The sequence below is a fragment of the Microtus ochrogaster genome, chromosome 10 (assembly GCF_000317375.1).
Source record: "Microtus ochrogaster isolate Prairie Vole_2 chromosome 10, MicOch1.0, whole genome shotgun sequence".
NCBI classification, from domain to species: domain Eukaryota; kingdom Metazoa; phylum Chordata; class Mammalia; order Rodentia; family Cricetidae; genus Microtus; species Microtus ochrogaster.
In genome coordinates this window covers 72,114,031-72,131,829 of record NC_022016.1, presented here as the reverse complement: position 1 = coordinate 72,131,829, position 17,799 = coordinate 72,114,031, and the positions used below count along the sequence as shown (strand labels likewise).

Sequence of the window (17,799 nt, the reverse complement as noted above, 5' to 3'; positions counted from 1 at the left end):
ATCTATCTATCTATCTATCTATGACAGATAATAGATTGGTAAGTAGGTGGGCAGACAGGAAGAGAGACATTGTAATTAGTGAAGCTTTGTGGGTGCTGGCAATGTTCTGTTCAGGGACCTGTACAGGCACTAAGATACAAGCCTCCTTAAAAGAGTTTAATGCGAACTGCCCCACCACAAGGAACAGGTAATCAGCAACATCAGCAACTCATTCTCAAGTGTAAATGGCTGCTCTAGGCTGGCAGCTGATTCCCATGATTGTGCTTTCCTACGGAATGCTTCCACTGTGGGGTTCTTCACATGGCAGGCAGCGCAGTATAGAGACGACTGGGAGGAAGGGGAGAGCTAGGATTAGAACACTGCCATCCAGTCTCATGTGCTGACTTCCCAGCTCCCCATACCGCGTCCAGGTATCTTGCTCCTAGACCCTGGGTCTACACTCAGGCTGGCTTTACCCCCAACTCTAGACTGGCTTTTTCTGTCATGTGGCCTCTGCCATATGGCTGGTGCTGTACCAGATTTGCTAATCTTGTTGGCATGCATTATCTGAGGTAAGGCCTAGCCTCTGCCATGTTGCCTTGGCCTCTAGCATCCTGTGGCTAGCCAGGACCACTCTCAGCCTCTAGAGCAGTGTGATGCTACCTTTACTATGATGCGGTGGTCCTCATACTCAGGTTATAATTCACAGTGATGGAAACTTGGCCTTAAGGTTTCAGCCTGGATATTGGCCTTTTTGCCTTTTACCTACCTCACATACTCACTGTGAATATGGGAATTCAACCACATTCATTTTTTGGATTTCATTATACTAGTGGAAACAGGTAGATTCTATTACATTGATTGTTATTTTCATTGAAATGCTTTGGAGTATCGCATGTTTAAAGAAAGCCTGGGGCCAATGGCGCTGGGGAGAGAAAGGCTGCAAGTGTAGAAGACATGAGTCTGACTCACCGTTGATTTCATTCAGAATATCGGTGCATTTCTTTGCCGACACACCCAATTTGAGGTGGACTTTCAAGGTACCACCAACGTGGACACCTCCTCCCGCACAGGCAGAAACATGGTCAAGGGTGTAATCTGGAGAAATAAGAAAAGATGTCCGTGATCTACTAGGTCATTTGCTCTGTCCCTTTTCCTGTGATTGACTCTAACACTAACCCTTTTTGGTGTCATAGGGTCCTGGGTTCAAATAAACATGTCCTTGATCAGGAGACAAATAGTATAGGGGCCATGGAAGAGACCCCACAGAGATCAGTCCCAAGTTCATGTTCCAGCCTCCTCTTCAGTCTCGAAGGATAGCTGCAACCTTCAAAGAGGTCACTTGTTCAAAGCTAGACTCTAAACACCAGACTCCTTATCAGGTACTCTCTTAGTTAGGGTTACTCTTGCTGTGACGGAACACCATGACCAAAAGTGAGTTGGGGAGGAAAGGGTTTATTTAGCTCACACTTCCACACCACAGATCGCCATCAAAGGAAGTCAGGCTAGGACATGGACCCTGAGGCAGGAACTGACACAGAGGAAGAGTGCTGCTTACCGGCTTTTCCTTCATGGCCTGCTCAGTCTGCTTTCTTATAGAACCCAGGACCACCAGCTATGGGTTGACTCCACCTATAATGGGCTGGACCCTTCCCCATCAATCACTACTTAAGAAAATGCTCTACAGCTGGATCTTATGGAGGCATTTTTTTTTTAAATGACAGTCCCTCCTCTTAGATAACTCTAGCTTGAGTCAAGTTGACATAAGACTAGCCAGGACAGGTAGCTAGTGATTGCTGATCCAGAGGTTACAGGGAAGATTTACCCCTTGCCTTCCCTGGTCTCCATTTTTCTGATCTTTGGGGGTGGGTGCACAAATGTCCCTTATTTCTTTGAGGATTCCTTCCTACCTCATCCCCCCCCCAAATTCTCCCCAAGGTATCTTCCTCCCTGGGGCTTGCTAAAATTGTATATTAGACCTTTCTAAATTGCTTTAACTCTGACTGAGGAAGACAGGCTTGTTGACTACTAGGCTTTCCAGTATTACTAATGTGGAACAGAATTTCTCTCAGAATAGTCCAAACCCTTAAAATACAAATCTCATTGAGATAATCGGTGTTACAAGAAAAAGAGCCTTCACGGCCATGCACATTTGCTGATTGTGCATGAAATGTGGCAGGGTTCTCTCTCTCTCTCTCTCTCTCTCTCTCTCTGGAAGTCCTCTGGAGAAATTCTGAGGGTGGCATCAATACAATATTTCCCTGAGTCGTAAGTTTCTCTAGACCATTTATGATCGTGGTAGACCCAAGTCCCAAAGACATGCATTTACATTCTTACTCTTGCAAGTACACTGGAATTCTAAGTCCTGGCCCTGTGATGGAACCCATGACTTAGAGCAGTTCCCATAATGAGACAAGAAGCAGAATACTGGATTGGAAAGCAGGATCCATAGCGTAGGCTGGTAGATGAAGACAGTTGGAAAGATCTGGAATATCTATAGGCAAGACGGGAGGAGAGAGAGAGAGAGAGAGGAGTGTTGGGACTGACCACTCACCTGAGAAATCACAGTGACCCCTCACTAGCAAGAGTATCCTGGGAGACTTTGGATCTTGCCTCGACTCTGCTGGATCAGATCAATCACAGCAAAGATTTACCCATAATTAATTCATATTCACATTAAAATTCAAGTATGAGTGAAGCATGAGCCTATGGTATTAACTGTAAAACCCAATATAAGAACTGGGGCTTCTAATATAAGGAGAGGCAGAGTGTTTGTCTTACAAACTGAGTAACAGAGTTTGGATCTCCAGAAAGCCATGTGAAGGCCAAGTGGGCATGGAGGCCTGCCTGTAATTGCAGCCCCTAAATGTGGAGACAGGAGATCCCCACAGCAGGCTGGCTATGGAGACTAGCTGTATCGACGAGCTCTGGGATTGACTGAAAGGCTCTGCTCCAATTACTGTTGTGGAAGAACGTAGAGGATGCTTCCTGGCATCAACCTCAGGCCTGTGTATGCATGTGCATTTGTGTACACATGAACCCACACATGCCTCTGTTCACACACATGAAAAAAAACCATGATGTGCGTACATATACACACATACACAAACACATGAAAAAATGAGAAAAAGAAATCTGGAGGTCGATCTGAAGAAACTTGTTGGACAATAGAAAAGAAGTTGAGCTTGATGCCTAAGCTCTTGGCTTGTGCCTCTGGCTGGCTGGTGGAACCATTTGGAAACTATAGAAAAAAGCAGGTGCAGTGGTCCAGTGATTCAGGATGAATATGCAACTTGATAAATCAAAATCTTGGATCCCACTGGATGCAGCAGCTGTGGAAAGGAGGGTCACCCCAAAGAGAGAGCTGGGCTGCAAGGACAGACATGGCCAAACCGAAGAGAGAAGGATGAAGACCAAGTCCTCTGTGGAGGTACAGCTAGGTCAGGGGGAGGGAAATGGGGACACAGTTCAAGACTCTTCCCCCGAGCATTAGTGTAAGACTCTATCACTATCCCTCCTGGGCTGGCCAGGACAGGGGTGTCCCTTGGACAGTGTACCTCCTCGCTCCATGAGGTCCTTGTTCATGATGAGCGTATACTCATAAATGCCCCCAAGCACGGCCTCGGTGATGTAGTGGGTCCCAAAGTCCCGAAGGAGATCTCGGTACTCCCCATAGCTGTACTCGAGGGGTAGGCTCCTCACCCTCTGGAGGAATTCATAATGGAGCATGAGGCTTCTGGACTTCAGCTTGTAATGAGTCACTTCAAGGACAGAGCGCGCGTGCAGAAACTTGCTTTTCTGGATGAAATACCAACATGGGAAAAACAGGTCTTTACAGTTAGGAATCGTGAACAGGAAGATGGATTTGACAACTACCATCCCGTGTTCTTGCCCGGGGTCATTGTCTTATGATTCCTTTAGGGATATCTAAGGGAAGACAGTCTCTTTGAGAAGATTTTAATTCTTGTAAATATTCCAGGGCCTTTTTTTGGCTTGGATGAGTGCTGATCTCATTACGGGAGCAGATGAAGATAATGAAGGAGAATCAGAAACCTGCACTGCAGGGTGAATGTGGCCGCTGGAGGCCACTCAGATGGGAGCAGAATTTGCTAACTTGCAAGCCTCCAGTATTTGCCTGTGTCTTTTGAAAACAAAATCCCAAACCACTCATGTCTAACAACAGTGCTTTGCTAAGGTGACCGTGGCAAGTGTCTGCAAACCATGGTGTGTAGAATGGGTCTATTGCCTGTTTTGCGAACACTACCGTTCCCATTCATTTACACATTGTCTACAGCACCAAGTTGCAACATTTACATATGGTCACACTGCAGTGGCAGAGTGGTGTAGTTGCGACAGAGACCCTTCCCCTCAGTATTGTGTAAAACCTCAATTATTCGCTCTGGTCCTTCCCTGGAGTCCTCTGTACCTTATAGTATAGACTGAATGCTAGTGTTGCCAGATGAGAGCTAGGTATCACCACAATGTAAGGTGACGGGTCCTTGTATGGGGTATCTAGGTCCTTGCTGGAGATGGGGAGCACTCTATTTCAATCAAGCCCTTCAGCTCTAATGAGCTACTCAGCCTTCCATGCACTGGCATTGAAACCCCCAACTTCAGTCCAACCTGGCTTGTGGTCGCCCCATTCTAGTCCTGTCCAGTGGTTCAGAACCCTGTTTCTCATACCACAAGTACTTGGTTCATGCCTTTCCCAAGTCTGCTAGGCTTCGTTTCCACTCTGCCGCTTTATGAAAGTTGTCAGAATCAAAATGGAGCTGACTGTGCCACCTCTCACAAAAGTCAAGTAAAAATCCATCAGGCCTGGAAGTTAGGAAGGAAGGGCACTCATTCGTGATTGTGTAATAATAGGAACTGCCATGGAAGACAGTCACAGCAATCACACACAAAAGAACGCTACTTCAAGGACCTTTAACCAGTTACTGCCCAGCGTCAGAATGGTGGCACCCATGGTGTTAGTACCCTGTGGCCTAAGATTTTTGTTTGCAATCCTTCTCATTTTTGCCTTTAAAAACTTCTTTTGCCTTAATTCCCTTGGGAACATATATAATTTACGATAGCATGCTCACTCCCATTGCGATACTCTGCTGTTCCCAGATACACAAAGGAGTCTCTGACAGTCTTCTGCTTGCTATTTCAGGGGACATATTATTATAAAACTTCCTCTCTGCTCTCCATGCTCTCGCTAATCTGCTTTCACTTCCATAGTCAGAGTAAGATCCTAAACCTCTGCGAACATTATGATAAACCTCCTTCAGGCAAAAGCAAGCGAGCAAGCAAACAAATGTGGGTGTATCAGCTTACTATTGCCTTCTGATGTAATTGACTCTCTTTCTTTGGATAGATAACCTTCACATTCGGTTCACCAGTTCTCTGACTGCTTCTAGCTGCCCTGACTTGAGTGGTCCTCTTCATGCCTGTCCATTTTCCATAGCCACACTGTAGACCAGCCTTAAACCAACTCTGTACTGACGCCTAAACCTGCAGGAGGTAATTGTGTCACAACTGTTCCCTCTGCTTCTAAGTTCTTCCCTCTCTTCTGGGCACATGTTTACGTGTCTTACTGGCTCTTGGCTATTTACTACCATCCCTGGAAGCCCCAGATACTCTCTCCTCTTCTGAGCTTGCAGAACACATTGCCCACATTTCCTTTGTTACTTCCACTGTGCTATATTGCAGCTGATATAAATGATAAAGTGATTTATTGCTTACAAGCTTATATCTCCCACTAGACTGAGACTATAAAGGCAAGAACAATTCATTATATATTTTATAAAGAGCTTCAAGAGATAAGTTTGAAGGTGCCCAACAAAACAGTTGCATATTAAGGAGACAAAAATGCTAATTCCTTTGATTTGGTTATTAGACCTTGCATACCATGGACCAAATTATCACACTGTAACCCATAAAGATACCTGCTTTTTGAGATAGTACATTTAATTGAACAAAAGGAACCTTGTAGAATTTGTCTTAGGTCATGTCAGGGTAGATACATGCTAGCACTGCAGACTGATTATTTGAATCAGGGAGATGAGGTAAGGATGGGGGAGGGGGAGGAGAAGGCGGGGCATGATGGTATCCCACCATTTTCCATCATAATAAAGCCTATTTCTATGATTAGTCCTGTCCTTCATTCCTACTAATCTGTGGTGAGTGCCTGCTATGTGCCATCCTGTTTAGATATGAAGGAACCAGATCTGTACCCCAAAGGCCCCCAGCCCATAAGACAAGCCAACAGATGGAAGCTAGTTCCATACTAATGAGTGCTGGCCGCCTGCTTCTTGCCTCGGCTGCATCTCTAGCAGAGGCCTTTTGGAATCCCTTATGGTTTCTTTTGCTTTCATATTAAGCGCTGTAGACTTTGGGTCTTGGTCTCTTTTCTATCGCCCCGAATTAATTGCCGAGCACATGACTCCTAGGTGAAAATTCTCAGTGAGTCGCTGAAAATGTGTACCCTCTTTACCTCAATCACCTGTTTCTTTAACATTTTACTCCAGTCACTTCCCTTGCCCATTTCGGTTTTCCTCGCCAAGTCCTTGGCTTTGTGCTTACCTCGTGGTCAGCAAGGGACAGACAATGATTAGATTGGTATTGTGGAACAGCTCTGGGGCAAGGTGGGAGCCGAGAGACTGTGTATCAGGGCAGCACAAGGCAAAGCAGCCCGGGCTAGTAAACCTGAGGCAGGGGAACTGGTAAGAGGTAGGAAAAAAGCAGGACAAGGACAAGGTGACGGTAAAGACAACCCCACCAGACATCTAGGAAGTCAGAGAAGAGTGGGTTCACTTTCCAGACATTTATCTCAAACAAAAGTCAAATTACAGTGGGTTGAAAAAAAATGTCCAGACAGGTTTCACGGGGGGGGGGGGCAAATCTGCACATTAAGCTTATTGAAAACCAAAGCAAAGGGCTTTTACAAAATAAAAAATACATTACTAGGCTTGACGTCTCCAAAACGTAAGTCATTGTGAGACTAAGATGCTATCTATGAGAGGAATTTCAGGACAACAGAAACTGTCTTATTTACTTGGACCAGGAATCATTTGAAATTCAGACACATCTGTGAGCATAAAAGGACACACATACATTTAAAAGCAATAAACTGATGTTTGTCAAGAGCAAGAGTGAACTTTAAGTTGGGTGGGAAGTGGCGTGAGGGAGGACCTGGAAGGAGTTGGGGATGGGAATGAATATGATCAAAATATGTTTATGAAATTCTCATAGAATAAATGAAAACACTATTTAAAAATAAGCAAATAAAAGCCGCAGACAGGTACTTACAGTGTAGGAGAATCGTTTGATTCTGCTCATGTAATGTTGGTTTTTGCTGCGTTCTGCTTTAACTCCGAACTCAAACATGCTAGGTATTTTAAAACCGAACTTGAAATCAAACTTGCCATCTTCTTTCTCTGTCACATTGTGTTCAAAATCTGAATATGATTCATATTCTGTAAATGCGAATTCATACTGGCCTTGGGTCTATACGAAGAAAATAAAACATGTTTTTAATATGCTTTGGTTGAAATCGTCATCAGGTGTTTACTGTGTTCTTGCTGCACAGCAGAGCTGATCTGTGTAGCGACTCTGGACAGACAAAACTATCGGGGACAGCTCACCTCCCTACCTCAAGACCCCCACCCAGCCAGAGAGACATATTCAGTACCACAGATCATGCCCAGGTTGGGAGGAATGCAGGGTGTGGGGGTGTCCAGGGCTGTGGATTGGTCTTCTACAGAGCCTTGAAGCAAAGCAGGAAGGTCTCAGCAAGTGCCTGCATGCCGGTGTAGCTGAATCAGAAGGCGCCAGTGAGGGAATCAAGGTGAGTGTTGTAAAGGAACATTCTGGATAATGGCGGCTCTTGACTCTCTATTCTGAACTGTGGCTTACTGAAAACATGACCAAGAAAGGAAGGAGTGGGGTGGCCATTCTGGGACAGCATGCCCATCAGGCTGGAGGGAGCGGATCTAAAGGTGGAGTCACAAGCCAAGAGGAAGGAGGCGTGAGAAGCGCGGTGCACTAACGATGTGGGACTGGGGAAGCAGCCGGGGAGTGAAGACCGATTTATCCACTTGTCTTAGAGAGCTCGGCAGAGCTGTACACTAAATCATTAGTGCTCATTGTTTTGCACAGGGGAACTGGCAGGGGCAGTATCTCGATAGACCTGGAGTGAGCGGCATCTTCACCTCCACTTCCACGGGCATCTGGAAACTTGAAATGTCTATAAAATCCACAGCCCAGGAAGGGAACAGTGATGACGTAGATGTGGCCTAAAGGGGGTGCTCCCGGAACCCTGGCGCAGCTTCCCTCTAAGTGGATGACTTGGGACAACGGATTTCTCCAGGCCCCGGTTTCCCCACGTAGAAAATGGAGAGGACAATTGTCCTTCTCCTTAGACCTGTCCTGAGGACCAGGCTCACACAGGAGCCTGTCAGAGCCTTCACTCAATGCTGGCTAAGGAGAGGAGCAGCTGGAAGCCCTACATGGCATCTGGGCTGGGATCTGGCTCCTGCACCGTGTCCTTGGAAAGCGGAAGTTCAGAGATGGACTAGAACACTTGATGGGAGGTCTGCTTAGTCCTAGGCCAGTCAGTGTTGCAGAAAGGTCCAGAAAAGGAGGATGAGGAGAAAGGAAGTTGCCCGTGCTTCAGAACTATGCATCTTTGGTCATGGAAACCACCACCTAGACGAGTTTCTCAGTCAGCCATCTTTAGTTCACAGACAAGGGACCCAAGGGCAAAATGGAAAAGGAACTTGACCTAAAGTAAAATGTTAAAATGTCTTCCCATTAATGGCAAGGTTCTGGTAGTGTAGGTACACGGTGTATTCCATACTCTACTCTGTGGTTGGCGTGTCTGGGAGTACATACAAATCACAGTACATATTTATATGGATGCGACGTTATCTTTAATTATTTAAAGGTTTGTGTGTGTATGTACGTACGTACGTGTGTGTGTGTGTGTGTGTGTGTGTGCGCGCGCGCACGCATAAGTGTGTATGTGTATCTGTAAATAAAGGTGCCCACAGAGGCCAGAAGTGCCAGTCAGATCCCCTGGAACAAAGTTACAGAAAGTTGTGAACCACCTGATGTGGGTGCTGGGAACTGAACCCGGGTCAGCTGCCAGAGCAGCAACCGCTCTTAATCCCTGAGCCATTGCTCCAGTCCTGGCAGTAGAGCATTTTCTAACTTTCAGTACTGATCTCAAGGGCTGGCTTGAGAGGCAAGGGCATGGAGTGATGGGAACAAGTGTTGGAATGAGCGGAGGGCTCTCTGTGACAGCAGGTGTGTGATGCTGTCCGCTCAGCCACATCATCTCACTGACCATGTCACTTCACGGTTGAAGCTTGTAACTTCCATATAAAGACAGGACAATAGAGGTGCTGAGCATTTAGACTGCATAGGCGACAAGCAGACAAACCGGTTCAGCTGTGTGACGCCAGATCCCATGCTCCGTCTTCAGTGGAGCTATTGATACACTGTATTGACATTACCGCTATCACAACTCTTGTTGCTGTGATAGTTGACATTGTCAGCACAAGGTCTTGTGCTAGGGTACGCCCACTTGCTACCAGAAGACACTGGGGCTCCAAGAGAAAGGGGCACAGACAAGCCACAGAGCTAGCACGCTTCAGGGTGCTCGTTCAATGATTAACTCATTGCTAGCAGCAGCTGCCTGGCTGTCCCTTACCTGTGGAGTGTAGCCTTCCACATTGTACGGCTTCCTAAACTTGGTGTTCAGGATGTAGTGAGGGGAGCATCCACCACCATAGTACCGGTGATCAAGAACTGGACCCTCAAAAGTATTTGTGAACAGGTTTATCCTGGAAGGGAGGCACAGACAGGGTGGAAAGCTGAGGATTCGGGGTTGTGTCACCTCTGTTGGAGCTTAGCAGAGCCCACTGAATGAAACTAAGAGCTGGTTCCACAAGCAAGGTCCTGGGAATCTGGTTCATGCCAACTCAACCCTCTCTTTTTAGAACTTTGTGTTGCTATTTCACGTGTATGAGTGTTTTGCCCATCTATGTGTCTGCGGACCATGTGCATGCCTGGTGTGTAGGGTCGGAAGAAGGCATCAAATCCTCTAAGACAGTTGTGAGCCACCTTGGAGGTGCTGGGAATTGATCCCAGATCCTTTGGAAGAGCAGCCAGAGTTCTTGACTACTGAGACATTTCCCTAGTCTTGCCAGCTTAGCATTTTCATCTCAGACCTTCCCCAACACAGCTAATGACACAGCCCTGGCTTCAGGACTTTGTTCTTCTGCCCATGTGATCCAGGGGAAGTAGCTCTCCTATTGGCTTAGTCGGGACTCCACTACTGACTTTGAATGCTTTCTCTGCTTAGTCCTAGCTTTGAACCCTGGAACTCACTTATCTTTGGAGGGTCTCAGCCCTGAGAAGAGCTCCTATTCAAGTGAAGAGTCAGTCTCTCTCTCTCTCTCTCTCTCTCTCTCTCTCTCTCTCTCTCGCACGCACACACACACACACACACACACACACACACACCTTTAAGGGCCAATATAGGCAGTTGTCTAGGGAGGAGATAAATTCTAGTTGTATTCCTTGCCTTTCTTTCCAATGGCATTCTTTCTGGTGATTCCTATCGTGCAGAAAGAGCTGGTCTCACCCATCCATCTGCTTAGTTGGCTTAGATGCTACAGGGCATGGCAAGAAAGTAGGATGAATACTGGGCCTGTTTGGCCCTTTCTGACCTTGCTCCTTTGACCTTACAGAAGATTGGACTAATACTTATATCCCCAGGAGCTGAGACACACACGGACTACAGATCTAGCCTGGAAAATCATTGCTTCACAAAGTGCTCAGAAGTCCCTTCTTTTCAGCATGGAGGATGCTGGGAACTAGGAAGAAAACCAGATCAAACCTATGATGTATGTTGTCTGTAGGATTTTAGAGCTTAGAATTCCCCCGACACAACAAATTGTAAGAGTTAAGAATAAGGTTCACCCCAGCCCTTCAACTGTCTTAGTGTCCCTGGGTCAACCCTCCTGTGACCCATGTATATTCATGGCATGTGCTTCTGGAACAACGGGGAGTAGACCTCAGAGAATGCATGGAAAACACTACAGGCTTTCTATTCTAGAAAGGAGAGCAAGTAAGTGTCCCTTTCCAGCCCCTTGTCCATCCTTCAGAGTTCCATTTAACACTGTGCCTTTCCAGCCGCCCAGCGTGACTGTAGCAACTCACCCACTGGCCAGATTGCCAATCGCCCAGTACTGCTCCATTTCCTGTTGACATTTTTTATAAATCCTCTTACAGTTCGCTTCATCTGATTGGTCTCCACAATCATTGTCCCCATTGCAGAGGAGTCTGCGATTGACACACCTCCCTGGGATGGAGAGAGGGGACCACATTCACGTGGCTGTGATGAGAGGCAAAGCCACAGCTGGTGCCAGGCATGTGGCTAGGACTGTTCTAATCAGTCTTTGTGTATCAAAGACTGAAAATGATGCTAACAGTACATTTCTTTCTTGTCCCCCAACAAGTTCAGTCAGTGTCACAGTTTTGAAAGCACTGAGGAGAGATTATCTGGAACCACCTGTGAAGGGGAAGTCAATGTCCCTAAGAAGTAGGTTGGTATCTGAAACTATCCCTCCTCCTGTCACGGAGGCTAGGAAGAAGTGGTGGATGGCATCTCTGAATGGCACCCGCTAAGACATCATGTATCCGGGAACCAACCTCCTGGCCTCCATTTCCTCATCTGTAAGGTGGAAGTCATCACAATCATCCTGCTATGACACAGTTGTTGTGAGTGAAGGAATAAACCAGAACTCACTCACGGAAACTATGGAAAGCCAACTGTGGCTGGAGTAAGTGCTTTGGAGAGGCAAGCACACATTGGAAGAAAGTCACTGCAGCACAAATGGGACCTTTACCTGCCTAATCTTTTCCCTAACACACATTGCCTTCAGCGCCATCATCCCCCCCCCCAACTTTCTCTCAATGACTTCACTTTCTCTCGTATTTGTGCATTCTCAGGGAGATAAAGCCCACATGACAGGTGGCTCTGCTTCCTTAGACATATTGGGTCATTTAAACCAATGTCCTTCAGTTATAGAAGGCAGAAAAAAATAACAATCTGGTCTTCAAATGTTTCTTACAAGGCATTTAAAGTAAAGCCCGCATGAACAACCTTTATGGCTCTAGGCAAAACCATGGAACACTGGCCATAACGAGCCCTTGGGTACACTGTTAAAAAAAAAAAAAACCTCTCAGATTTATTGGATGGAATTTTACATTTGCAGTAAGACCCAGGGATCGTTCTGAGAATCGCTGTCTGGCTTTCAGAAGCTCTAGACCACAATCCACATGACCACAGTGAATGGAACTCCCTCTTGAGACTTTAGGGCGATGTATCTCTGTTTGTGCGAGAGAATAAATGGAGACAGATTTCCTGGGCTCAGATGAGCGAGCGGATCAGTTGGGGAAACAGTCTTTCCTAGGTCCTGCAGTAGATAATCATTCGCTGTGTGCTGCTTCCTTCCTTCCTTCTTCCGTTTCCCCACTTCTCGTCTATATCCACTGTCCTTCCTTGTAAAAGGCCAACATCTTTATTCAGTTCATCACACATTTGGACTCATGGTAGATTCACTGAAGCAGAAGTGGTAACCACAAGGCCCAAGTCTCCAAAGCCTTTGGTGGTAAGTAATGGGGATCACAGCTCTCACCTGTTTTGATTTGGGCATCTTTTACCCCCACCCCCCAAGGCTCTGAGAGCAGTAGCAGAGCTAATATGTGACAGGGAGCTTTTACCTCCATTTGTCACATGATGCTCATGACCACATTGTAAGGTATGAATATTACCCCCTGTGGTGGTTTGCTCGGGAATGTCTCATATGCTTGAATAATTGGTCTTTAGTTGGTGGAACTATCTGGGAAAGATTAAGAGGTATTGCCTTGGTCATGGTATCCTTGCAATAGAAAGTAACTAAATATAACACTCAATTGACATTAATGTATTAAAATCCAAAGAGATTAAAGATCTTCTATATCTCACAGTCAGATTAAGACTAACCTGGGACAATTTGTGATTCCAGCAAGTCTAAGTTCTAGAGTCAGGGAATATAGCTGAGCTTCCAGATTCTCATCTGCAGCTCCTCCACTGACCTGCTGGATGCTATGTGGCAAGGAACCTCTCTGAGCCTCAATTTCACAGGATGCAAAATGGGAATAATAGTGATACCACCTTACCGTAGGCATGCTTTCATAGGATGATACACAGAAAAGGGGGCTTAAGGCTTACAGTAAGGGGTCTCCCTGACCTGCCCCACAACCCTGATCATGAACCCTATGTCTGTCCCTCCATCATCACATGCTACGTTCTGCTTTTCAAGTTCTCTCCCCATGCCCACACTCACTCATACCTGTCTGTGCACACACAAAGCCTTCACATCGCACTTGACTTCTGCATGGTCGAGTGGTAACACAGTCTTCAACTTCTTTGTCAGAGAAGTCACACAAGTCCCCAAGGAACTGGGAGGGCCGGAGCAAGTAAGCATGTCTGTACTGTAGTGGACAGAAACAAGGTGAGCCAATGATGGGGCCTCAGAGACCTCAGGAGCGAGGATACTGTATGGTGGGAACAGTCACCCGCTGAGCTGGGGGTGCATGGAAAGCACACGGTTGGCTGATTGCTATTTGTGCAATTCCTATGCTTCCTTCACTACATACATGGTGTGTCTATGCAAGACCGGCAATTTTCTGACTGTTTCCCCAATTGCACTGCCAGCCCCCTGAGTTTGGGGCACTTGTCTTGAATCGCTGTCTCTTCAGTGGTCTGCCAAGATTTGCTCAGTGTGAAAAAGGCATAGGCGTTGGAGTAAAAAATCAATACAGGGTTTCATATAGTCAGTTCAGTTCAATAATAAACCAACTCTTAGCTTAATTATTCCAATGGGTGATTTGTATATTGTTGTGTATTGGGTAAGGGATCGGTGTGATTTAAGTGAAAAAGTATGTGCTCTGAAACGCCAACTGATGCTTGTACTCCCAAGTTGTATGATGTTGGCCAAATAGCTTTGTCTTTGGAGTCCAAATTTACTCATCGGTAAACTGGGGGCAATGAATTACCTAAATGTACAGTTTAGAATTTAAATTCTATAATTCTATATTTGTTGACATTATTTATATATTATGAATTATGTATTAATTTCTATCATATATAATTATATATCCTCTCAAGCTCATATTTTTCTGGCACAAAATAGGTACCCAATTTTCTGTCATTATTCTTCTTTTTATTATCCACTATTTTAGGGATCAATATTGCTATTTCTCTCTTCTTATTCATTTATTCTGAGAATATTGATTCCTCTATGCCATATTTAAAAGGTTGGATTTTTTGCTTGCTTGCCTGTTGGTTCGTTTTTAATCATCGTTAAGTCTCCTGACCTGCCTTCAAAAGGAGAGGGTCACAGCTGATGGCAAGAGGCAACTACAGTGACAACACAGCGCAGTGGATGCAAGACTAGGCAAGTGCAGTGTGCTTGTCATGTCATAGTGAAATCCCCAATGCAAAGAGACAGTGACTGGCTTCTAGTAAGGATGTCGGGGCTGAGATCTGGAAGTTGAGGAGGAATATCAGGTAGATGCGGTGGTCAGGAAAAGAATGGCCAAGAACAACCTGGGGAGAGGAAGGTTTCTGGTCAAACTAATAGCCTAAAAGATGTGTCTTCTTACTCCAGAAACCATAAATGGATGGAGAGGAATACAAGGAGAGTGAGGGGAGTTGGGGAGAGGCAGAGTAGGGCCGGCAACCAGGGATCCCAGGCTGGGAGAGGGAGCACAGAAGGAAGGGGTCACATTTGAGTGTTTTTCTAATGCTAGCAGTCACAACATGTGGGAAATAACTAGAGTACCCGCCTCCTTCAGTGTGGCATAAGGCACTCCTTATGTGACATCTGTACCGTGGATCTGGAAACTCAAAAGGTAATAGACAGCCATTCTCCTTGGAGACGCATCCTTGCTAGATGGTAGACTTAGACTTTAAATACAACGTTGAGGAACAAACATAAACAAACAAACTAGGAAAACATCAAAAAATGAAGTACATAAGGAACACACAATATATACATATACTATACATACAGTATACATAGAATGTCCGTATACTATATGACAAACCCACAGCAAATTATCATACCAAATGGGGAAAAGTTAAAGGTATATTTTCAAACATCTAGGACTAAATAACATGCTTATTCAATACAGAACTGGAAATGTAAGGTTGAGCAGTTAGGCAAAAGAAAGAAATAAAAGGCAGATAAATTGAAAAGGGGAGTAAAAGGATTCTGTTTGTCAGTAGCACAATCTTGTATGTAAAATCTCTGAAGATTTCACCAAAACACTGCTGCAACTGATAAGTACAATAAAGTTGCAGGATATAAAATTAACATACAAAATCCAAAGGCATTCTTTATGCTTCAAACAAATAGGCTGAAAAGGAGCTTTGAAATAACTCCACTTATAACATCCTCAAAAATGGTAAGACATGAAGAAAGAAATTTAACGTAGGAAGTAAAAGACTGTCATAATGAAAATGAAGAACACTAGAGACAATTTGTTTTCATGGGTTAGAAGAAATAATGTTAAAATGTCCACACTAATTGAGGCAATCTAAGATTCAATGCAATCCCTGTCAAACATGAATTGCCATATTTACACAGCTCATGGGGGGGAAAATCACAAAATTTATATAGCAGCATAAACCATCTAGAAAATATAGTAAAAACAATTTTGGACAAAAAGAACAAGCAAGGGGCATCACAACCCAAGACTTAAGACATACTACAAAGAAAAGGTGATCAAAAAATCTGGGACAGATATATGAGTATGCACACGGGTGATGGCGCAGAGAGAAAACCCAGAGGTAACTTCACATACATAGAGCCAGCATAGCTTTTCAAGGTAACAAGAACACATACTCTAGGAAGGGGTATGTTTAAAAAAAAATAATTGGTGTTGGAAACTGGGCATACAAGGGAGATCACTCATATGCTTACCCTGCAACCTTGAGGACCTGAGCTCAATCTCCAAAGCCCAGTTATAAAAAGCCAGGTGTGGTAGTATATACTTGTAGTGCCAGGAATGTGTGTGGAATACATAACCTTGAAACTCCCCGGGCAGGCAGTTTACCCTACTTGGTGATTTCAGGCAAGTAAGAGACCTTAAGTCTCATAAGCCCCACATTGGGCCCCATTTCTTGTAAGGCCCATGATGGGCACCATTTCTTATAAGACCCATGTTGGGCACCATTTGCTGTATCCCATGTCAGGGCGGGAACATTATCTGGGTCCCACCTAGATTATTCATCCATGCTTGGAGAGAAGTATGATGACTAAGAAATGGCAGGAGGAAAATTAAAGATTAAAGACAGAGACACAGGATAGAGTCAAGAGAATGCACCAGTAAAAACTGAAATTGGCTGCATATACCCCATAGACTTTATATACCCCAATCCAAAAAGGAAGAGGAAGACAAAAGACTTCTTTACCACAATACAAGGAACAAGAAAAGTAATCACCTTCTCAATATTCAAAACATCAAGTAACCACACTCTAGGTCAATACATCCTGCTAGTAGCCACAACTTGGGTCAAACCTCCTGTTAATAACCTTGAAGGAGCAAGAATAGGCCTGAACTCTCTGACTTTTAGTCAAGGTGAGAAAAATCCACATCCTTGCGCTCCCACACTCTGTCAAAAAATGTAGATGGAGCCTTATGAATGACCTCCTTGTATGTGTAGGCAAACTCAAGTACATATAAGCAGAGAGAGAGAAAGAGAGAGAGAGAACAAATGAATGAACACTGAACACAGATATGAAACAGAAGACTGAAACTAGAAAGGCCCTTATATATTAAAAAAAACCAATTTGCCAGGTGTGGTGGATAATACCTTTAATCTCAGCATTTTGGAGGCAGATGTAAGTAGATCTCTGAGTTGGAGGCCACTATGGAACTACAGAGTGAGTTCCAGGACAGCCAGGGCTACACACAGACACCCTGTTTTGAAACAAACAAACTAACTAAAAGGAAAACTTAAAATGTGTCAAAGATCTAATGTAAGATCTCAAACTATGCAACTACTGAAAGAAACCAGGGGAAACACTTCAACACCTAAGTATTGAGCAAACAAGATTTTAGATAGTATAGACAATAAACGCAAAGCTAGACAAATGGGATTAGGTCATACTAGGAAGTGTCTATACAGACAAGGAAATGATCAACAGTGTTAAGAGACAAACTGAATGAGGAAAGTATCTGCAAACTTCATCTGTTAAGAAACTAATATATAAGGAATTCAAAGAACAGAAAAATTTCTAATAATCTGAGTTTTAAAGGGACAAATGATCTATGATCCCTACAAATATGTATAAATGATATTATATAAATGGTAGAAAGATTGAGAATGGAAGGCCTTACACACTGTTGATAGAAAAGTAAGTTAATATAGCCATCATGGATTACAGAAAATAATACCAGAGGCTCTAGAAAGGAGGGAGGAAGGGAAGAGAGTGGGGAGGAGGATGAAGATAAGAACAAAGAATAAGGAAGAATTCTTTTTTAATTTTGAAAATCCTGAAAATAGATTTACCATATGAGCCAACAGTCTAAATCCAAAGTATACATCCAAAGGTGATGATGGCATTTTATCAAAAATAGATCATAACTCCCAAATTTATTACAACAAGATTCACCATACCTGGTGGCGCACACCTTTAATCCCAGCACTCGGGAGGCAGAGGCAGGCGGATCTCTGTGAGTTCGAGACCAGCCTGGTCTACAGAGCTAGTTCCA

The 17,799-nt window shown here is 44.5% G+C and overlaps 1 protein-coding gene across 1 annotated transcript in view; it reads right to left on the bottom strand.

The window, feature by feature from the left end:
• Window positions 1-17,799, bottom strand: part of C8b (complement C8 beta chain) — a 41,351-nt gene that overhangs the window by 12,644 nt on the left and 10,908 nt on the right. The window contains exons 4-9 of the mRNA XM_005353494.1: window positions 13,368-13,509; window positions 11,191-11,332; window positions 9,677-9,809; window positions 7,273-7,470; window positions 3,537-3,777; window positions 952-1,077 (exon numbers count right to left, since the gene is read on the bottom strand). Coding sequence (XP_005353551.1) covers window positions 952-1,077; window positions 3,537-3,777; window positions 7,273-7,470; window positions 9,677-9,809; window positions 11,191-11,332; window positions 13,368-13,509 — 982 coding nt within the window. The remainder of the gene's footprint in view (window positions 1-951; window positions 1,078-3,536; window positions 3,778-7,272; window positions 7,471-9,676; window positions 9,810-11,190; window positions 11,333-13,367; window positions 13,510-17,799) is intronic.